This window comes from Centruroides vittatus, unplaced genomic scaffold, assembly GCF_030686945.1.
Source record: "Centruroides vittatus isolate TY-2023 unplaced genomic scaffold, ASM3068694v2 contig_1052, whole genome shotgun sequence".
NCBI lineage: Eukaryota > Metazoa > Arthropoda > Arachnida > Scorpiones > Buthidae > Centruroides > Centruroides vittatus.
In genome coordinates this window covers 221,517-245,843 of record NW_027120681.1, presented here as the reverse complement: position 1 = coordinate 245,843, position 24,327 = coordinate 221,517, and the positions used below count along the sequence as shown (strand labels likewise).

Sequence of the window (24,327 nt, the reverse complement as noted above, 5' to 3'; positions counted from 1 at the left end):
ATTATCTTATAACACTAGAATCTGTTTCTTTATTTAAAATTTTTGAACCCTTTTTTTGTCCCAAACAGCTTTTGAGAAGTCATTGTTTAGTTCAGTGGTTCCCAACCTTTTCTAGGATGCGGAACACTTTTGTGAGCAATTTTCTTTAGCGGAACACTTACTTAAGTTAATATGAAATACATAAGCTTGTCATCAGTTATTTTATTAGAATTGAGCATCTTAATTCAAAATCTCTACTCATATTATTAACGCAATTCTAAGACAGGAAAAAATATACTTAAATAACTTTAATGGGAAACTTGTGCCTGATGTTTTTTACATATTTCATTCAGTTTTTATCATTGCCTTTATCTTATTCGAAACAGTAGTACACTCCATAAGTACGAGTCGTACATATATATTTAAGTTTATGAAAATTTTATGATTTTAATTTTTTGATATTCGGCGGTTTGAATACGATTGTACACTTTCCGATTTGCGACTAAATCTGTGGAACACTTGGGCGATGCTTACGGAACACCAGTTGGGAACCACTGGTTTAGTTCTTTCTTAATAAATAGCAATATATATATTGCATATTGCATATACATATATATATATTTATAAGGTGACCAGCCGTCCTCTTTCAGGGAGGACAGTCCTTCTTTTGTAAGGTCTGTTCTCCCCCAAAAAGTGGGGATGAACATGTGACAAAAGTGTGGTACAGTGTGACGAGATGCGATTACAAGATGCACGAAAGACCTCAAGAGCGTGTGCCACACGCAAGTGGCTTCATTTACTCCTTACAGAAACACAACACGGCACATACACATGCAGTAGAGACTATTATATTATATTATCGTTGCCATGAATAAAATGTTTCTTTTATTTATAGTATTTTTTCCTTCAATTTATTTGTGTCCTCCTTTTCATTGTAAAAAAGTTGGTCACCTTAATATTTATACTCATGAGAATTATTGAATTGCAAATGTTTTTGAAAATAAAACAGTTCTGTACTGTATAATTTTTATCATTTTCTATTCCTTGTATAGTTCAGCCTCTCAGTTTGTAACAGTATATCATAAAACACTAAAAAAAAAAAAAAAACAAAAAGTAGAATGTATAAAAACTCTTAAAGTAAGAACTTGAATATTTTTCAATATTAAATGCTTTTGAAATTTTATTCCAATATTAGAAGATTAAAATACTTAACAGGTATAAATCCAGAATATTTTAAACGGTGCTACTGAGAAATATTTTGCCAAGTTTTCTTATATAACTGTTAAAATTTATTATTGAATTCAGTAGATATAGTAATGTAAAATTAGAAGTTCAGCAGTTATAGTTTAGAAAAAAAAAAAGTTAACTTTTTTGTATTTTTTGATTTAATTTTTTTATTTAAAGAGGCAAATTGCAGTATTTCCCAATTCTAAAGTTCTGTTTATACTAAGATAGCACAATTTGCTTTGCTGCTGACATTTCCAGTCTTCTGTCTTTCCTTTCTTTATAGAAACATTTCAATGATATGTCTTTTATTCTAGAAAAACAATTGTACTGCCACTAATTGTAATAAACAAGAAAAAGTTGAATATTTGAAAGTAATTTTAATTTTTCGAACTAGGATGATGTAGCCAATTCCTTTGTCTACTGTTGTTTCCACTTTTTTGTTTGGTAAACTATGAAACGATTTATCATTCTTTTGTTGGTTGAACAGCCATATACATAATACTGAAAAACTTTTCAATAATAAAAATAACATAACATTGAAAGAAATACCAGAAAGTTTCTAAAACTAGGGAAAAATAGCCAACAGGAATATCACTACAATTGATAGGCAATTTAAATTACTGGCAAATGTTTAGAAAAGATTGTTGTACTTAGTTATATACATAGTTTTATTCCATGCCCATTTAGTATGCTCCTGATACTTAACAATATAATTTTGCATTTTAAACATTAGAATGTTAACATTTTGTTACTTTTTTCTGATATTTAAATTCAATTCCAAGTGCAGAAACTCAAACAGAAAAATTGTGTTTGTATTTCTTTCGGATGACAATTAAATTCATGTTTTTTGGTACTTTTACTGAAAGCTTTTACATAAGAAACTCAACCTCTCCTTGACACTGGGATATGAAATACTAAATACTAAATGACACTGGGATTGAAAACTAAATACTAATACTGGGATTTAGTATTTCAATCCCAGTGTCAAGGATTCTTGTTCAAGGATTCCTGTCAACAATCCCTGTTACCGGTGTAATTTGCGTGAAAAACCTTCCTTTCACAAACATTTTCAAACTTTTGAGATAGCTCTTCCTCAGGCAAAGAAATTCCGTTGGAATGCTTAACAGAAAACCGAATATTCGCATAACGGAACTCGTTCCATTATGTGAGTATTCGGTTTTTGTTTAAATATCCACGTTCCATTTTTCGAAGCGTTCCAATGGAATTTCTTTGCCTGAGGAAGAGCTATCTCGAAAGTTCGAAAACGTTTGTGAAAGAAAGGTTTTTTCACACAAGTTACACCGATAACAGGTTCCAGATTTAGAAAGCTTTTACTTTATTTTGTTCAGTAAAATCATCCTGTTTTCTAAACATTTTTTCTATTAACTTGTTTTGAATCTTAAAATAAGTTGTGTGAAAACCAGAAACTTTAAGAATATATGTTCATATAATAATTGATTGCTGAGTTGTTAACATATACTATTCGAAATCAAAATTCAATTATCTGAATTACATATCCAATAAAAGAAAGAACCAGGATCCAGTAAAAAATGTATTTGACTCTTTCTTAAGTAAAATTCAACCTACATTCTTTGGTAATATGCTGAATACTTATTGTAATCATCAGCTACAAAATATGACGTGATTCAAATTACTTATGATTTTAAGATTATTATTTATACTAGCAGGTAAGCCAGGCGTTGCTCAGGCAACAGTAACGATAGCGTAGATTTGTTAGATCACGTGAGTGTATGGCCAACGAAAGGACAAAAAATACAATAAAACAAAACTTTAATTCTAATGTAATAGAAAAAAAACAATTATCTACAAAACACTTTTTCTTCTCGCATGATGATACACAGGATTCTTTCACGACTCCGACTCGGGACCTCACACGTGCGTAGGCAAGGAGGAGTAGACAAAGAAAAACAAAAAAAAAACACGTGGTTTACACAAACGAAGCGCAACTCACTGATAGCGAGTTACAATGGAATATTAACCCCGAAATGTTATAAACTAAGACTAAAACTAACTTACAAACTATATAGAGAAAAAGGAAGAGTTAGATAGATATAGAGAAGTATATGAAAGTATAGGGGGTACCCAGGATAATGATGCGTCCTTGAAATCTTCGGGTCGGGGAATTATATTTAGACACTGGCTACTATTCTTCGTCTTTTCCGGTCGTATCTCTGTTCCGCTGAACGAGCCGTTCGGATTCTCTCTCCACGTCTGCTCCGTCTCAGCTCCAAACCAAGAATGACCGTTACTCCCGTTCTTGTGCCTCAGGGTCTTTTTACTCCTTTGTCCTTCTCCTTACTTCTTGGAAAAGGACTGCCCCACCCGCAAGGAAAGTGAAAATAGAAAGATCGAGAAATAAGGGAAATAAAGAACAAAGAATTGAAGGATTAATATTAGGCTTATGACTATCGCGTATATACAAAATTATGACGTACCGTCACAGATTAAGATTATTACGTTTAAGTCAACCTTACCCGTTTTCACAGAATGCAAGAATTGGGTGCTCCTGTTTCCAGACTAATTAGAGAATTTTTAGACGGGTCTAAAAATATGTTTGATTTCCTGCAAAAACGAAAAAACTGCATCTGCGTCTTGCACGTCGCTTTCTCTTAACACTTCCATTGTTGATGGAAGTGTTAAGCCTTAATCCTGTCCCTCTCTCCCGTGGGAGGAATTTTGAAAAATCCCTTCTTAGTGTGTGTTCTCGTGACGTACCTTATGTACCAAATTTCAGCTCCTAACCGTTTGGGCTCTGCGCTGATTATTATTATCATCAACTCGTCTCGATTATATATATATACAGATTTAGAGTCTTAGTTATTCTTAATGGGTTTTTAAGAGCATCTTAATGTTTTTATTCATACATTTTTCAATTAAATACTGTTTAGCGTTCTCAACATCAATAGATCAGTATTCATATTGAGTATTTTAAGCATCTTTTAATTGGCAGCTTCAAGTATTATGTATTACAACTTTGACTGAAGTTAATGTTTAATCTCGTTAGAGCAATTATAAAAATTATTTATGTATATTTCCTGTAATAATAACAAGTTGTCTACAATTTATTGACTAGATTAATGCATAGAATAAAACAAAAGCAAAAAAGGCACTCTTCACCTAAAAAATATTTAGAGGCATAAAATCCGAGAATAGAAGCAGCCACAGAATATGATCATTAAAGCTTATCTATCAACTAGGAAACTTGTTCTCTAAGAATTTCAGCTTATCCAAGTAATGTCAGGTTTCCTTGTTTTTACTTGAAAGGAAAATACCCCAAAAACTTATAGATTAAAACTTTGAGTTGCTATATTCAATATAAAAATTTGCTTTATGATATCTATTCTGATTAATTACTTTCCCAGCTCTGTTATATATAACAGAGGGAAAGTAAGGTAATTGGTCAAAAAATGACCCCCAAGATTTTTACATTTTTGGACTCGGGACCTAGAAATGCTGAGAAATGCAAAAAAATTTGGAGGGTTTTTTCCTGTATATATGGTATTAGTGTGTGAGGGGGTGCAAAATTTTGTTTACCCTCTTTGAAGCTTAATAAATTCTGTGCTTTGTCAAAAATTTTTGAAATTTACAGGGAGGTTTATTTATTAGGGAATTGATGCTATTAAATTTTGGTGGTTAAAGGTTGACAGCATGGAGAGATACAAGGGGGTCACGTGTATCTCCGGTAGGGTCAGACTTAATAATGATTTACATGTTATTACCGTTTACAATTTTTTTATAAAACCCATCTCTACCCTCAAAATTAAGCCTTTTGTTATTTTATAATAATTAAAAATATAAAAAGCTTTTAAAATAAAATATCATAACAGATGGCACCATACACAGTTTAATCATTGTCAGAAAAGTTAAGCAACTTATTGCTAAATTTTTTTTTATTAAGCTTCCTAATTTAATCAACAAATTGTATACACCCTGTATTTTATATTTATTTTCACATATTTGATTTTAAATATACAAGATATCTTCAAAAAGTTTGTGGAAAAGTTGTTTATTTTCTTAGTGAATAAAACTACACACATTTAGATGACATTATTTGTGAGAATCTGGGGTTAAGAGAAAGTTGTCTCTCGCCTGTGTTCGGCTTCGGATCGGAGAGACCTGCCCAGAGCATCACTGGATGGGATGATAGTAATATTTTGTTTTGTCAACAGGAAGTTCTTACGATCTTCCTTTTGATTTTTCCTGACACCAGCCTAATTAGTGCATTAATCATGTGATATATTTTTATATTATTTTCCGAGGGGGAGGATTATGGACTCCTGATAAGACTTTGGCAAATATTTGAGATCAACAAACTAAAACAATATTTAATGAAGATAATGAATATAAACATACAAATATGTGATTACATGTAGACAGTTTCTATAGTCCTTATCTAAACACAAGACAGAGAGTTTATAAAAATAAAACTTACCACCTCTGTTGACAAATGTTTATTTTTTCATTGGGCTGTCTCACAATCAGTCTTTGATTAACATACTTCTTATGGAAAGGTTAATTGGCGATTCTCGGCTGATGGAGATTACCTCCATGTGGCAGTTTCTTCTATGGCCGTCTGCCTCGAGTTCAAGATTTCTTTCCCTTTTATTCTAAATTCCTCTCCAATTGAGTTTTAGGTTTGGTAACATCTGACAGGATATTATTTCTGACACAAATGGTCAGATGTCTGTTGGAGATGTGATAACATCTCTCCAAAAGGAAGTTTTACTTCCCTTCCCACGAATTTGACAGAAATGTGTTAATTTTTTCACTAAAATATCACTTTAATTTTACTAATTGATTTAAATAGAACTTATTCTGTCTCACAATTGACATATTGGCCTTCTGCAGCAACACATTTCATAGAGTGATTGTATAATGATTGGAACACATTCTGAAACCCCACATTTGTGATTGTGCGCATAGCACTTTTTGCAGCAGCAATTATCTTGTTGGAACTGTTGAATTTTCTGTCTGCCTCAAAAAGTATGACCAAAAAGACCACTGTGTGTGAACTTGTCAAAGATTCATCAAATAATCCATTCCCTAAGTAAACAGACTGGTCCCTGCTGATAAAATCCAAATGAGATGACTGATTTGGTAACACTAACAATTATTTTATTCACAACACACACACATACAGAGTGAAAAATGGAGAAGAAAGAGAGCTTTGGAAAGCCTGCCAATTGTATATATAGAGCTTGTGCGCCGTCTGGTGGCTTGAGTTTTACAATCCTTAACACCACCCCTCAATTTCAAAAGGTTTACATTATGAAATTGTGTTAGTTATGCATGCATTACACAATCTGATATCTTGAATATACCCAGATGTTTTCTAAGACAAATGAATCTCTTTGAACACAATGGTTTAGTAAAAGTATCTGCTATGTTATCACTCAAGGAAACAGCCTAAACTCGAAAGATTTTTGGCTACTAGGTCTTTAATGAGTGTGCCCTTATATCAATCTGTTTTGACCTTTTTCTATTTTCACAGCTTTTAATCATGCTGATGGCACTTTGATTATCCATGTTCATGACTGTTACAATTTTTCTTTCAGAATTTAATTCTGATATTATTCCTTGAAAGTTGGTAAGTTCAGCAGCAGTTGCTCCAGATGCTAAATATTCGGACTCTGCTGTAGATAGTGCAACAGATTGTTGTTTTTTAGACAACCAGGATATAAGATTATTATTGTAAAAAATTGCATAACCACTTATACTTTTCCTGTCCTTTTTGTCTCCTGCCATCCAAAGTGCTCCAGTGGGTTTATCAAGATGTCTACTCAAGTAGGAAACAGCAAACACAATGTCTGGATGAGTAGTGTGTGCTATGTACTGTACAATAAGCTTCCCACTAATTCTCTAAATGGAACTGTCAAAGTTTTTTCTGAGAGATCAGCCTGAAATCCACATTCCATTGGAGTTAAAACACCTTTGCATTCCTTCATTTTGAATTTTATTTGATAATACTTTTCTTTTCTGCCTCAGTTATTCCATCAGTCTCTATTACTTGTTCACCAACAAGGTCTTTGGTTAATATTACCTGTGGTATCAAAGATGGCGACGGGGAATTTTTTTCCTAGATACTAGACGACAACGGGGAAATTTTTTTCCCTGCGTTTGAGATGGCCGTGTTTCCAGTAATCTCGAATCAGATTCTCGAGTGATAATCTCGAACCAAATTATTGAGTGATAATCTGGAAGCAGATTAACAATGGATAATCTCAAAGTAGAATACCAAGTGATCTAAACGTTAGGGGGCATACCCGTACTATCTGCCACATTATGCAAATTAATAAATTTTCCCATCGCTGTCTAGTATCTAGGGGAAAAAATTTCCCTGTCGCCATCTTTGATACCACGGGTAACATTAACCAGGTCTTTTACTCCTTTTTCTTTTAAAATAGTTTCTACTCGAAATCTCCAGTTAGAAAAGTTTCCATCCCGTAATTGCGGTAAGGTGGTGCCATGTTGCTTTCCGTTGTCTTGACGTTTAGACTGGATCGTAAAAATTTTTACTTTCTTCCTTAACTCATTCGTCAACTAATTTGGTGAAGCTATTAATGTTCTTCTGGGCCCATAACCTGATAAAATCCAAATAAGGAGACAACTGATTTGGTAACACTAATACAGTAGACTCTCGTATAACGTGCTCCCATAAAATGCGAATTCGTACAACGCGACGAAAAAATTGCGACTAGTACTCATACAGCGCAATAAACAGTCCCGTATAACGTGCAAGATAAATTTAACATTTTCACATAGTTTCTGATTTTTTGTTTAGAAAAGCAAATGTATACACTTACCTGTTGTTTATATATGAATAATGAAGCTGATAGTTTAAAGAAGTAGCAGCTTATAAAAAAATAATAATACATACTCATTTAAAGATATAAGAGGAAAATAATTTTATTCAACTTAAAATAAAATTATGCACTTCACTATTTAACATTTATTCACTATCGGAAGTATCAACAAATAAGTTCCACGATGCCGTTTTGTTAATATTGGTTGTACAGTACAGATTTATTGACAACCATTACAATTAACAGACTCCTGAATTTGCATAAATTGATCTGTCCTGTATAACGCGATTTCCTACAACGTGGAACGTATCCCCGCGTTATACGAGAGTCTACTGTAATTATTTTATTCACAACACAAACACATACAGAGTGAAGAATGGAGAAGAAAGAGAGCTTTGGAAGGCCCGCCATTGTATATATAAGCTCGTGCACCCTCTGTGGCTCGAGCTTTACAATCCTTAACACCTGCCACTGTATGTTTTTATTGCCCGGCCAAGATTTGTGAAATGATGTATACAATATTATAAATTTATAATATATATTATATACAGTCAGACCTCAGGTTATGAACAATTTGATTTACAAACAAATTATGAATGCCATATTTGCATTGGTTGCCATATAATAATATGGTTTCTGAACAAGCTACTTGGCAAAGCCAGCCACCTATGGTCAACTTCCTAAAGAAAGTTAAAGAAAGTTGACGGCCAGACCAATCAACAATACAACTACCAATTCACAAGTTAATGGTGCTGAGATTCATCTGGCATCATTAGACGTCACAACATGGATTATTGATGACATTATTCTAATTGGATTTCACTGCATATGTGGGTAAGATACTACTTTTGGGTTAGGGTAAAGCAAAAGGTATCCAGCTAAAAAAATTCTTAAACTCAATATTAACGAATAGACATATCTAGATGTAATTTGACACGCTGAATCGATTGGTATTAAAAAAAGTTACTTATGATCAACCATTTAAAAGTTAGGAACGATTTTTTATTTCTGGCTATTTGCTTCGTTTAAGAAAAACTTTATTAAGAAATACGCAGGCACTCATCGATATTAACAAAACGAATTACTCTAATTCACCATAATACATTCTGTCTACGAGAGAAACGGACACTAAAAATGCTAAAATGGTGTCATTAGCCCGCGAACGCGTGTATTAATGATGAGTGCAGGGACAACTGACCATCTGACGCAGGGAAATTTTCCCTGACCGATGGGGAACATGTCGAGCGTGACGTCACTTCCACAATTCCCTAGACACACGTGTGCAGTAACAGAAATACTTGACACGAAATATAATTATTATATATTATTTAAAACAAAAGTAAAAGTTTACTAACAACTTTAGATTTTTCCACATGTTACTTTGTAACAACATTAACGTCTTTAGCTCTTTATCCCCAGATATCGGCTGTTCTGTGCTATTACAATCAGAACTGAAGCAAAAGGTTTCCAGCTATAATTGTGTTTTATATGCATTCTTTTCTCACTGTTTCTCATCTAGGGGTTTAAATAGTATACATATATCTCACGCTCGTCATTAAAGCCTTCAGAAATCCATTTTATATCACTTATATAGCAACGAACGCTTTTACCCTAGATGCTGGCTGCTCTGTACTACTACCATCAGAAGTGAAGCAAAAGGTCTCCAGCTGTAGCTGGAGACCTTTTGCTTGACTTCTGTTGCTTGACTTGATTTTTTTTTAATACCAATCGATTCAGCGTGTCAAATTACATCTAGCTATGTCTATGTCTATTCATTAATATTAAGACCTTTTTTAGCTGGATACCTTTTGCTTTACCCTAACCGAAAAAGTGAACAATAGCAAATTATTTCTTGTATAAATTATGCATTTAACTCTATTTTTTGTTTTAAATTAAATTATAAACCACAGCACTAGAAACAAAGGAAATCTTACATCGTGGTAAATTGAAATTGAAACTAATGACGTCGCTTGAGTTAAACGGAAAATGTAAACTGTGTGATCATTGTTGTGCCATGCTTCGGCCGATAGTGCACTGCACATCTTTAATCACACGATTTTCGCAAGATTATCCATCTATGTGTGTCTAATCTGTGGAGCCGATAGCATAACTTCACTTTGCAGCAAACTGTTCTTTAACTTTTGCAATTTATCTTGCATTGTGCATTATTTCTTGTTCATTTTATTTCATAAGCTACCCCATGGAACCTAAGAAAGCTAGTGTAAGTGTAAAGGCAAAAAGGAAGAGTAAAAATAACAATAGAGGTGAACAAAGAGATCATACGGAAGCATGAAAATGGCATTTTTGTCTCAGATTTGGCTTTGCAGTTTGACTTAGGAAAGTCATCTGGGGTATACTATAGATTACTCCCTATGGAATTTCGTGTGTTTGGGTATATATCTGAACTCAGGGGACCGAGACGAGTTCAACGATACTCTACTTTTGGACCGGAGACGAAAAATAAAAAAGTTATCATACTTTTTTCCAGCGATCGCGCGATGATAGGGAGTCGCGTCGCTCTCCGCTAAGTCGGCCTCGCTATCGCGATCGGGAGTCGTGTGCTTGCCGTTAAAATTGCCTTTAGTAGACATTTTTCCCTTTTTTTTACTTTGTTCAAGAACTACCGTGAATCGATCACTAGTTTAGCACATGGCGGCGTGTGGTGGCTCCCATACAAGAGGTCAGTCGGGCCGCCATGTTCGCTGCCATAAGTAACATTAACCGAAATGGCGATCGCGCGATGATCAGAAGTCACGTTGCTCTCTCCGCTCTCGTATCGCGTGTTTAACGCTCCGGGGATGACCGTAGTCCGAAGTCACGGTTTGCAGACTTTACCGCAAGATGGCAATACTAGCAACTACGGTGCTGTCTGCATGAGAGCATTAAAAAAGTATGGTAACTTAAAAAGTGTGATAACTTTTTTATTTTTCGTCTCCGGTCCAAAAATAGGGTACTGTTGAACTCATCTCGGTCCCCTGAGTTCAAATATATAATCAAAGTCCTGAAATTCCATAAGGAGTAATCTATAGTACACCCGTCATCTGTACCATTCTCTGAACAAGGAAACAATAAAGGATGCTGATGTTGCCAAAGGAGTGGCTATGATCACCAAGCAAAGATCATAGACTTAGAAGAAGTGGAAAAGTTGCTCTTGATTTGTATTTTGGAGACTATCAGTTGTGAGAAAGCAAGGCTTTTGCACCAAAATTTGCTCAAGAAAATCCCAGGTTTAAGTTCTAAGACTGATGTGTTTAAGACTAGTCGAGACTTCAGTTCGAAAAGTTTAAGAAGCAAAGTGGCATACACAGCATAGTTCAGCATGGAGAGGCTTCAAGTGTGAACAAAAAGATGCAGAAAAGTTTGTGAAAGAATTTGGAGTGTATATGACTACTGAAGATTTTATCTCTCAGCAAGTGTTTAATTGTGATGAAACCAGACTGTTGGAAAAAAATGCCAAACAGAATGTATCTAACTCAGGAGGAAAAGGTTTTGTCTGGACAAATGCCAATGAAGGACAAGCTAACTCTTTTGCTTTGTAGCAGTGCTAGTAGTGATTTTAAGGTGAAACCATTACTCAAGTATCATTTGGAGAACCCAAGGTGTTTAAGAGAAATAATGTTATGAAAAGCAAGTCGTCTGTCATGTGGAAGGCTAACAGTAAGGCCTGGGTGACCAGTTTTTCTTCCTAGTTTGTAGTAACACGAAGTTTTTGCTCCTAGTGTGAGGAAATATCTTAATAAAATAACTCGCCACTGAAGTGTCTGCTTTTGATAGGCCATGCTCCTGCCCCAAGTTACTGGAAGTTATTGGAGGTTAAGTTACTGGAAGAGTTCAACTTCATCATTGTGAAGTTTCTGCCTCCTAATACAACTCCACTGATTCAGCTGATGGATCAACATGTCATTTCTAACTTTAAAAAATATTACACCAAAACACTTTTTTAAAGGTGCTTTGAGGTTACTTCTGACACAGAGTTTACTTTGTAGGCATATTAATGGATAAAATACAGCTAAAAAGATAAAAAAAAAAAAAAGGTTTTGTTTTGGAGTTGGGAATGGATTAATCCATTTTACATTGTTTCTTATGGGAAAATTTGTTTTGGTTTCTGAACAACTTTTATAAACGAATTAAGTTCATAAACCAAGGTTTGGCTATATATATAATATTTATATTCCATACCTGATTGAAATGTGAAGATATTATTGAAAACATTTTATTTCTAGGCAACTATTTCATAATTAAATTGTAGGATAACATGAGGATTATCATCAATCATTTAAATTTGTAAATAATAGTTAAATACGATTACATCTGTTATAATATGAATGTTTTTAAAAGTTTGAATTTATTAAGATTTTTAATCTTTCTTATATATGTTTTAATTTTAGTGTTGAAGAAATGGCTATGAAGCTAAGAGATGAATTGTTAGAGTTTTTAAATAAATATTCTGGTATACATGCCTTAAAAAAGGTTAGTAAGATATCAATGAAGTTCTTAACATATTAAGTTAAACTATGTAATAAATATTGAAAATAAAAATTACTCAAGGAACTTGGCAGTTTTTATTTTCAATATTTTGAATTTTTAAATCATATTAAGTTTAAACATTCAAAATATTCAATAATTAATAAGGGGCTGTCCATAAATTATGCCTGCATTTTTCTTGAAATTTTTACTTTCCCTCCCCCTCTTGTCCCAGTTTGCCCAAGTTTTCAAAACCCCTCCCTTCTTCAGACATTCAGCAAAACTCAACTACCTTCAGAATCATATGCATAATAAAATATATAAATTGTATAAAAGTTAATGAAATAAAACAGATGTCTATTGAAATTCAACCACCCTCCCCTTTGTCATAGAAGAATTGGTTTAATGAAATAACTCGCCCAGGTTCAAGTTTGCAGTTTGACCAATATATTGTTTAAAACACTTTAAATGGAATTGAGCTTTGTTGCTATAGTTTTGGAAGAGGGTGCCAAGATCCCTCCATCAGATGATGATCAAATAAAATGTATCTCTATTTACATACAACAAATTAAATTTATCTTCAGAATTTAGTAAGAAAGACAATTATATATTCGTTCAATAATTTTATACAATTATTTATTACTGTTCTTCTAAAACACTGGTTCTCAAACTTATTTCGACCACCGCCCACTTTGAGATTAAAAAAATTTCTAGTGCCCCCATATTTTTTAACTTGCCTTTTTACATTACCATCTGTTGCGTATCTCAAAAACAGTTGCAAATATAATGTTTAAACATGCATTATTATATGGATAGGATAGATAGGGTGTGATCTACATCCTATTTCTGAGATCAAAGAATGTTTCAATGAGAGGAAATAAAACTCATACTTAATCATATTTAGAAGTATTTTTATTAACATTAAAAGAAAGCTTTGAATTTAAAACTTATCTAATGTGAAGGATGAATCTGATGTATTTCGACCAGTTTGTTAATATCAGGGTCGAATTCACTTAAAATCATCCGTAAGTCGTCGCATTCAGTAACTTGCAGCCGATTTCTGTTTTTAGTTAGCAACGTTGCTACAGCACTAAATCCACGTTCACACAAATACGACGATGGGAATGCTATCAGAAATCGTTGAACAACTGACCATAACTCAGGGTACAGTTGAGAGATTTGCTTCTGCAGCCAAAATTCTTGGTAGCCATTCTTGAACTTTCATTTTTAGCATATTTATGCAATAATGTTACTATAATAAGTTCATTCATGCTATAATATAAGTCAACGTGTTAGAAATATTCAGGTTGTGATCTTCAATAAAAATTAAAAAATGTATAGATTGTCAGCATTTTATATATATATTATAGTCAGATTTTTATAGATAGAATTTGTCTGCCATCGCCCCTCTAGATTTCCTTAATGCCCCCTAATTTCCTTTGAGCCTTCTACTGCCCCCCTGAAAGTCTCCAGTACCCACAAGGGGGCGTTATCGCCCACTTTGAGAAACGCTGTTCTAAAATATGTATGTTATGGCTAATTGAGAGTCATTTAAGGATATTTGGATAAGGTACTTCCTGTTAAGATTAGAAAATTACCAATATAATTACATTTAATTCATAGAGAAACCTCGCTTTGGCCTCTGATTTTGTCCGACTTGTCATAACCCCTGCTATCCCTTCCTATGGACGTAATTTATGGACAACTCCAAAGTTTGAGGTGCCCACTATTACAAAATAAATAAATCAATGGGCATTCAGCTTAACTCACATGACCTATCATTAAACAGGAAGTTTAAGTTTGAGAGCCCAATTTGCCAGACATGAAAAACAAATCTTGTCCATTCTTTTTGTTGTGAGAACATGAGTTAAGCATCACAAGTCTTTTCTCTCTCGTTTATGTAGTACACTGTTGACAATGTTTCTCTATGAAATAAACTTGTGATTTATGTATTAGAACTGAATAGAACTATTTCTTCATTGGATGGTAATCATATGACCGAAAGATTACATAGAATATTCTATCCTTTATATTCCATAAAGCTTATATGAAATTTAAAGGAACAAACATCATCACTAAAACCCGATATATTATAAAGCTACACACCATCCAATGTTGAATATTATTGGGCTAGAATAATATATTCTAGCCTGATAATATTCGACGTTGGTTGGTGTGTAGTTTTGAAATATAAAGAATGGAATATTTATGTAAATACTAGCAAAGTTATCTGACATATTTTAAAAATCAACAATAAAATTTGAAAATTAGAGAGATATTATTTAATCAATAAGTATATTTGTTATATTGTAATTTTATAATGCTAATCATTTAATTTTATATCTTGTACAGTAATAATATTCAATTTTATAATTTTTTATGAACATATTGTTTTTAGGCATACACCGAAGTAGGAGATAAAGTTAAATTGACCGCTTTAGATGGTGAACAAATTGTTTCAAAAATGTCTTCAGATTTATCAAAGAAATTAGAAAAAACAATGGAAGCATTGAAGGTAACTAGATAAATAAACTTTGAAGTTCCTCTAAGCTTTCAATATACAATATGCTTAGAAGGAATTTAAATTGAAATTCTCTAGATGTTAAATTTTAGTTTAGTATATAATCATAACAATTATTTATTACTGTTCTTCTAAAATATGTATGTTATGGCTAATTGAGAGTCATTTAAGGATATTTGGATAAGGTGCTTCCTGTTAAGATTAGAAAATTACCAATATAATTACATTTAATATATAGAGAAACCTCGCTTTGGGCACCTCACTTATTTGACCACTCCTGAAATTCCTTTATAAAACTGCATAAGTTCTAATAGAAATCAAACTCCACATCAGTGATCATTTAAATCTCACTTAAGTGACCATGATAGGAGTGTCTTAAAATGACATTTATCCATGTTTATATGGCCAATATAACAAAAACCCTCATTTCTAAACTCAATATATTGTTTAAAACATTTTAAATGGAATTGAGCTTTGTTGCTATAGTTTTGGAAGAGGGTGCTCCATCAGAAGATGATCAAATAAAATGTATCTCTATTTACATACAACAAATTAAATTTATCTTCAGAATTTAGTAAGAAAGACAATTATATATTTGTTCAATAATTTTATACAAAATCTGATTTGTATTTTGTAAAAATATATCTATAAACTTTTGTGACAATCGCTCATCATAAAGTATTCAATGTCCAATGTCGGACACAATGCCCTTTGTTTGGTACGATTTCTGAATGTTCCATCATCCATTACGCCTGGAGGGGTAATAAACCCAGCAGGGACACGGAAGGGTATAAAGGGTCGAAGGGCCGATGGAAGCACTCTCTTTCTTTCTGTCTGGAGATCTGTACAGACCAACAAAGTGATTGGCTGCATAAGGGGATTGGAGAATGGAACCGTCAGAGAATAAGGAACCTGAGATGAGCTTCTGAGACACCCGTCCATGTACAGTACTTAATTGTATTCGGAAAATATAATGTTGTAAATAATTTTTGCGGATCGGGATAAAAATAATTGTCGCAAAAATCGGAGTAGTAAATGTAACGAATATTGAACTTATGTTAACTCAACCTCAGATTGAGAAAACAAATCTTATAAATGGTGTCCGCAACAGGATTGTGTGTGTAGACAGCAAGAAAGACTTCTCAGTGGAATTCTGTATATCCATCAGATGATGATCATTTTATTTGATCATTATCTGATGGAGCACCCTCTTTCAAAACTATAGCAACAAAGCTCAATTCCATTTAAAGTGTTTTAAATGATATATTGAGTTTAGAAATGAGGGTTTTTGTTATATTGGCCATATAAACATGGATAAATGTCATTTTAAGACACTCCTATCATGGTCATTTAAGTGAGATTTAAATGATCACTGATGTGGAGTTTGATCACTGATCTCAAGGGGGGGCATGTGTGACAATCGCTTGTCATAAAATATTCAATGTCGGACACAATGTGCTTTGTTCAGTATGATTTCTGAACATTCCATCGTCCATTAGGCCTGGAAGGTCAATAAACCTGGCAGAGGAACTGGAGGGGTATAAAGGGTCGAAGGGCCGACAGAAATGCTATCTTTCTTTCTGTATGGAGATCTGGACAGACCAACAAAGTGTTGGCTGCATAAGGGGATCAGAGAACGGAACCGTCGGAGAATAAGGAACCCAAGATCAGCTTCTGAGACATCCATTAATGTACTTGACTGTATTTGATAAATATAATGTTGTAAATAATTTTTGCAAATTGGGATAAAAATAATTGTCATGAAAATCAGAGTAGTAACTGTAATGAATATTGAACTTATGTTAGCTCAATCTCAGATTGACAAAATAAATCTTACACTTTAATCAGCAATTAGCAGTCTACATCACTTAATTAAGAAAAATATCAATAACCCTGATGTAAGAGCTGGTTTAATTATTTAAACTTTTTTGACACTTTAACACTTCTGCATGTTTAGTGACTTCTGTTTAATAAATTTGTTTTCTGAATTCTCTTGTTAAAATATAGTACTTAAATAAAAATTTTACTATCATTTCATAAATATATTGATTTTATCTATATTAATAGATCAATCAGCATATTCAGAAAACAAATACTTACAAACAAATAATTTAAGACAGAAAACAAGTACCAAACAGAATTGTTTAGTAGTCATAGATAAAATCAATATAATCAATCAAAAAAAAAAAAAGCCAATAGCTTTTAATTCTTTAAAATCCACAACAAAACCAGTAACGGAATGTTTAATAAAATCAATATATTTATGAAATGGTAGTAAAGTTTTTAAGTACTGTATTTTAACAAAAGAATTCAGAAAACAATACTAAACAGAATTGTTTAGTAGGCATAGATAAAATCAGTATGTTTATGAAATAATAGTAATGGGTATAATACTTGAATAAATACTGCTGCAAATAGCTTGCATTCACTATACATGTAACCTGTAGTTAAAAATCTATTATTCAGTGTTAATATATTGCCCTGTATGAAAGTGTAAATTACTGTATGTTATAAAGAATGCACAGTATTACATGAATTTTTTATTATTTGTTTACATTACTGTCATCCTGGTTATTCATGGCATTGACTGTGGTCAGTAACTTCACTCTTCTCCTCTTATTTGTTTACTTTTATAATTTGTATTAAATTTTTAGCAGGATTCAGTACAGTATTATAATTACAGTTCTATGTGTCAATTTTGTCATACTCCCATTTGGGTGACCACCTCACTTATGAACCAGAAATTGCATACCCCAAAGGTGATCACATTGTGAGATGTAAGATTTTAAGAAACAGGTTGTGACACAATAAAATCTATATAAACAACATTTTATTCAAAATGAGAACAGAATCATAACAAGTAACTAAAACACAACCCATGATTTCAGCCAAGAAATTTACTCCTGACAAACACTCAATTGCAATACAGTAAAATAAAAAAAACCTTAAAAATGCATATAAAATATTTTAAGTAAAACTGACTGTTTAATCTACTGTGAGGACAAGAAAAGCAGACTAAATACTGAAAAGTAATTATTAATGCCAATCTTAATTATAAGATGAAAGAGGATTTTGATCGATAGAGGGTGAAAGTTAATGATAGAATGGTAAGTGATAGAAAACAAAGGGGTGCAAAAGTCTTTTATTGAATCAAGTACTTTTTAAACAAAAATTGGAACACATGTTCCAAAACTTTTTCTTCTATCAAAAACCAGAATGGGGACTTCATCATCTCTCCAAAGAACCCTCAAATATCCACAATGTCCTATTTAGGGTTTAGTCTTTTTGGTTTCCCTGATCTTAAGGATCCTTGGTCATACAATCATAACCTTCCTGCTACTCGGGGACCCGCATCCTCTCTCTCCAGCACCTATCCAAAAAAGTCCCTCCTTGAGGTTCCACTCCTTTTAAACAGTCCACAAAATTAGTTAGATCAGTTCTTACTTGGACAAGAGAGGGCTCTATCCCAGAATTGGAGCAGACCCTCCATCAGCAAAGAAGAAAGACAACTTGAAGATAGTAGAAGGAAATGAATAAAAAAGATAAGGGGGAAAGGAAAATTAATGTTAGCACATATAAATTATGGCTTACAGCCACACACATAAGCGAGGTTTTACTGCAGTTTAAATATAATTATATTGATATATCTGAAAAGATTCTGATTTGAAGTATTAATATTAGCATAACTCTCAATATACTGATATGTTAGATGAACATTGGACCTTTATAGGATATTTTTCAGGTTTTTTAAATTTAATAAAAATTAATTTAAATATCTGATCATTAAAGTTACTAATAGAGAACAGTATATCTTTCTGTAATGTTAAATTTTCTAATGAACGTAATTAAACCAAATAATAATTAATAATTTACAAAGAATGATTATGTTTTTGTTGAGAAATATATATATATAAATTAGAATTCTTCATAATTAAAATGTTAGACTTATTATAATCATTTTATTTAACTTTCTTATAAACTGTTACTTTTTGTTACGGATTCATAAATTTTATAAATTTTTTTTTCATTTAAATTTAATTATTTGATTTCCAGTAAATGTTTTTTTTATATTTGTGAATATTTGTATAAAAGATATTATTGGAGATAGTGTTGCCATTTTTTCAAAATTGCTGACCCAGACAGCAGGTCAGGTTTGTTCAAACAGAATTCCCTGAAGTATGCACAATGTTATTTTATCATGCGAAGAATAATGTACACGCTAGTTCTAAACTAGTTATAGGAGCAACTTAAATTAAGAAAATAACTTAGCTTTAAAGAGCTGAGAAGCAGAAAAAAAAAGAGGTTGACGACAGGTTGTGACATATGTCAGCGCAAGATGGCGAATTAACTTTCGGTGAGTGTGTGAAGCCTTTCGCTGTTAAAATAAAGTAAATTTATAAAAATATTTGCTAGTACTTTGTTTCATCATAATTTCACAATTTCCACAAAATCCTGGACAAAATTAATTGTTAACCTGGACAATGAATTAAAAACCGGACTGTCCGGATGAAAACCAGATGGGTGGCAACACTAATTGGAGTGAACCAAAAGTTGTGTGAGTTGGCATCAGGAAGTCAAATCATTGCACACACACACTAGTAAATCTCTATAATTAGGACAATGCATTTGTATGATTTATATTTCCAAACAGTGTGTTAGTTTGGCATATGGGTTTGCAATGCACCAGGAAGGTGTGAAGACCAGAATATAAGAATAACGAGATTCGATTTAAATTTTTTATTTTATTTGCCAACCAATTTTTGAAAGTTAGGGTTAAATCAAACACAGAAACAAAAAACGGAAAAATACCCGACAAATTTTCTCGTAAAAATTAATCATAAACCTTTGTTCCCACGGTAATACTTTCTTGTAGAAGATGAGTTAACTGTTGAAAAGTAATTATATCATGTAATTCACCATTGGTCAAAACAGTCTTCCTCCCTTGACGTGCATCGTGAAATCTCGAACCCGAGATCCCGAAATAAAAGGAAAACGAACGATGACGCAACTGGAGAAAAGTTTTGACAACTGTCAAGAGAGTGTGTGTGTGTGCTGTGGATTATCATCTCCCGCCATTGAAGCTGTCCATCCCAATATTCTTCAGTCCATTTGACTCTTATACCCAAGCGAACTCTTGTTCTTCAGACTTTATCAACAAATATCAGGATTACTAAGGTATTTATCCTACTCGCAATGTTTTGTAAACTCTCTCTCTCCAGTCAATAGAGACGCGGTTTAATAATTCAATTTGATAATTTCCAATTATGTTAATTGATGTATTTCTTATCCATTCTAAAATAAATGGGTATTTTTATTTAACTATAGAAGAGTGTGCGTTTCTAACTCCATTATCATCATCCGGAATCCCACGATTCTGAAAATAACGCGTATCTATTCGCGAGAAATTTGATAGATTGGTGTCAGTTCCTGACGTAAACAGGATCCTACGATCCTCGTCCATAAATAAACATTGACCGCTTGATCCCTAGTCATCCTTCCGACAAACGAGGTCGGACCTCAAGGTCTTGTGCCGTTAAGAGGTAGAGAAGATAAGAATCATCTTCCATCTCCTACCCTCGGTTAACCTCACAAAGGAAATGAACTGTCACAACACTGAATCTGTCCAAAACTAATTAACAGGTTGTGATTCAGCTTCTTGTATGTGGAGGGTTGTGAAGCATTTGATATCTGTCTATGGCAGAGCTTGCTAGTTGTTACATAGTGTGTCACAAAATAGAGTTTAGTGTTCGAATACATTCAGACTGTATGAGTAGGATGTTAATGGCTGACATGCTGAACAAAGTGGGTGACACCATTCAAGGAAATCAACACAAGTTTTTAAAGCCTGGAGCATTCACCTTATGTCACCCTGTAATTAACATGTTTCTGGACCACTGAAAAAGGCACTTTATGTTGGACGACGATTAAATGCATGTCATTAAGAAATGGTTTTGAGAATAACCAAAACTTTCTTTCATGATGGTAACCATAAACTAGTCACAAAGTGGGACAGTTGTCTAAACTCCACTGGCAATTACCTTTAATTGTACTCACATTTCCCCAAAAATATTGATGAACTCTCGCAACTTCTGGCTCACACAAATAAATAGCCAGAAAAAAAATTGCCAAACTAACATTTTATTTCTACTTAATCTTAGAGTTTTATTACAATAAAGTGTGCATATTAATTCAGATTCTTTTATATTTGATAATAATCTACAAAGTATAGTTAAATTATGTGGATTAAATTATTTTGGTTTTTATTTGTAGAGATCAGTCACTGCTGCTGAAAAGATAATAGAAGATTATAAGTATAATCCAGATTTGAGAGTAAGTATATTTTAATTATGAATGTATAATTAAAATTCTAAAATATAATTTTTATTACAGTTTATATTTTCATTAATCATATTCTAAAATTTACTATCTTATTTACTATTTTCTCACTAATTTAAAAAATCAGTAAGAAAATATTACAATGAGTTACTGATTAATTAAACAAAAACATTGCTCAACATTATAAGTTCCTTTATATATATATGTAGCAATTAGGATAACATGACTGTGGAACGAAAGTACCAAAGTACTCAATCCCTCCCTCCTAATCATGTACAATGATGAGGAGGGAGGGATTGAGGCATTGTCTAATGTGGACCTTTTTTAGTTGTGGTAATGGCATATAAATTTGTTAGTTGTGTTCATAGTGTTCATAGTTGTGTTCATTCCAACTGTGATGTTCATAGTGAAATACAGGCACACAAAGATATATTGTACAAAGAAATTATCTTTATTTTGCAATTGAACACAGTTCTTTCAGATTTCAACTCATGTACAGTCCACAGATTTTTGAGAATATTTACAGAGGTTTTTGTTAACAAAATAGAATTTGAATAAACAATTCAAAGAACCGACACAAAGAGATACAGATTTATGATAATTATCATAAAATAACTATATCTTCAAGCTCATGAATAAAATTACTTATTTCTAACACCTTAACCTAATTAAAACTAAAGAGAATAATAAAGATGGAGTTAGAGATGAATGAAAGAGAAGTGCTTAGGAAAGGGGGTAACCATCTCTTGACATATTTCTAGGTGTGGTGACAACATTCGATTCCAGTGTCCTTATCACAGTGGAATGAGCTGTATCTTGCTTATTCTGTTAAAGTCTTCTTAATATTGTAGTGTCTTGGAATCACCGAGAGATTCAGACTTAGTGTTGATAAGGATACTGAGGGCAGCACAAAAAAATAGATCATGCAATTCTAAACAACCACTTTATGATACTGAAGTTCATGTACAACACAGATCTTGTAAAGTACTATTTTTAGTATCTTAGGAAACCGACACTAACTGCGGCCGGTAAAACTTCCGTTAACCTAATGGGTACTTTACGCGGATTCGAGATTAGTGTGCCAGGCCTGGGCTTTTATGCATGCACCGAAAATATTAGTAAGAATAACGACAAATATCAAGTCAAAGCAAAAGTTTCAAATATATTTATTTAGTAAATCGAATTTAACTATGTACAATTGTCTATAATCCAAAACAAAATTTATTAACGAAAATCAACAAGTCAATCCAACAATAAAACTCAGCTACTTAGCTTAACTTAATATTAATTCCCCTTTGAAAATTCGACAAATCAAATACTTAAAAACTATGAACAAAATCTCTTACGAACTAAACGTCTATTCATCACCTCACTATACTAGGAACCTATTTCCTCAATCCGTTCGCTATCGTCAAATCGAATTCTTCTTTAAACACTTGGATCGCCTAATTCTCACTCTGGACTTCAATCAGGAATCACCTCGCTCTGGAAATCACCTCTCTTGTCTTTGGTTAGCGTGCTGGTTTTATGCTGTGAGGTGATGTTACAATTCAGCTAGGTTACTCCCCTTATTTACATATTTAGTTCTTCTAACATCAAGTTTCTTTCTTTCTGGCAGCTTTAATTTTCCGACAAAATCTTACAAACCGTTTACAAAGTATTTAGCACAATTTTCTGGGATGTTTTATGACAGTTTAGTAAGTATTTCTTTGCTAGTGAGTGTGGGGATTCCCCCCTCTATTTTTTCCTGCGGACTGTTTATTTCCGCTGGGCAGCACAAGTGTGCGAGATTCTTTTTCCTACGATGCTCGTTCTTTCGTGAGTTGGTTTATTATCTTCTTTTTTGGTTACTAATAAGAGAGCAGTGGGGAACCTTCGTCCTAACTAAACATAAGCCCCAAACAAAATAGAATAAAACGAAAAAATAATAATAAATAAAAATAATGCTCGGACTCAGTTCCTTACAATCTAACCTTCCTTCCATTGGCACTAGCATAACACTAACTGGGGGCTTAACACCCTATAATTCTAATATTCTAATTACTATGAATAACAATGATATTTAAATTAACAAAGATATTTACAATATTTACAGTGACAATCGCTTGTTGGTATCTGTTAATATACACATATTGTTACTAGTGGATTGTGGTAGAAATTGATACCTGACAATTATAAAGAAAACACCAAAATAACCTCAGATGCAGGTTATTTCTTTAATCTTCTTCAACGTCCACAAAGGTCTCTGGACTTGATGATCAATGGTTTCCCAATGCATGTGGATTATCTTCTCAAACAAAAAGTCCAATATATTGTCCTATCTTTCAAGTCGTAGACGGTGACCTTTCTCGTTGTCATCCTCTTGGTCCGGGACTCAGGAGTCTTCACTAAGCATCATGACAACCAATCCTGAACAAGCAGGCAGCAGCTGCCGAAGGTGGCATGTGACAAACGAAAAAAATTACAAATAGCTTAGTGATGTGACAAAGGTAGAAAACCTGATACGAACGACTACAAAGTACCCTATATATATACAAAGGCTGGAAAACAATAGTGACGGAGCACTACAATATTCTCCCTGTGTTCAATTGTCTCTCTCCTTGTCGGGTTAAGATTTCTAACCAGGAAAGCTTTTCCTTACTTTCAGTCGATGCTACTAACGATCTGGAGATTCACCAGTCCATCCTTCTACTTGGATGTCCAGCCAAAAAGTGTCCTCATCTCACTCTCTTTAGCTCTCAGGGCTTTTTACTTTCTTTTGTCTTAGTTGTGAGTCACTCACACTTGAGGGGGAAGGGTTGAGCAGGAACATTCCAGAAAGATGAAAACAATAAAACAGAGAAAGGGAGGAAATCAAGAAAATATGATATATATACAAAAAATAAAATATATATAAACTATGGCATACTACCATACAACTTACTAATCATGTGAATGAATTATCAATTAGAAAATATTTGTAAAGTTTTTTAAAGT

General features: G+C 33.1%; 1 protein-coding gene across 1 annotated transcript in view; it reads left to right on the top strand.

Moving 5' to 3' along the window:
• The window catches only part of LOC136971716 (voltage-dependent calcium channel subunit alpha-2/delta-1-like), a 131,815-nt gene that overhangs the window by 5,174 nt on the left and 102,314 nt on the right, over window positions 1-24,327 (top strand). The window contains exons 2-4 of the mRNA XM_067266197.1: window positions 12,419-12,500; window positions 14,893-15,009; window positions 21,286-21,345. Coding sequence (XP_067122298.1) covers window positions 12,419-12,500; window positions 14,893-15,009; window positions 21,286-21,345 — 259 coding nt within the window. The remainder of the gene's footprint in view (window positions 1-12,418; window positions 12,501-14,892; window positions 15,010-21,285; window positions 21,346-24,327) is intronic.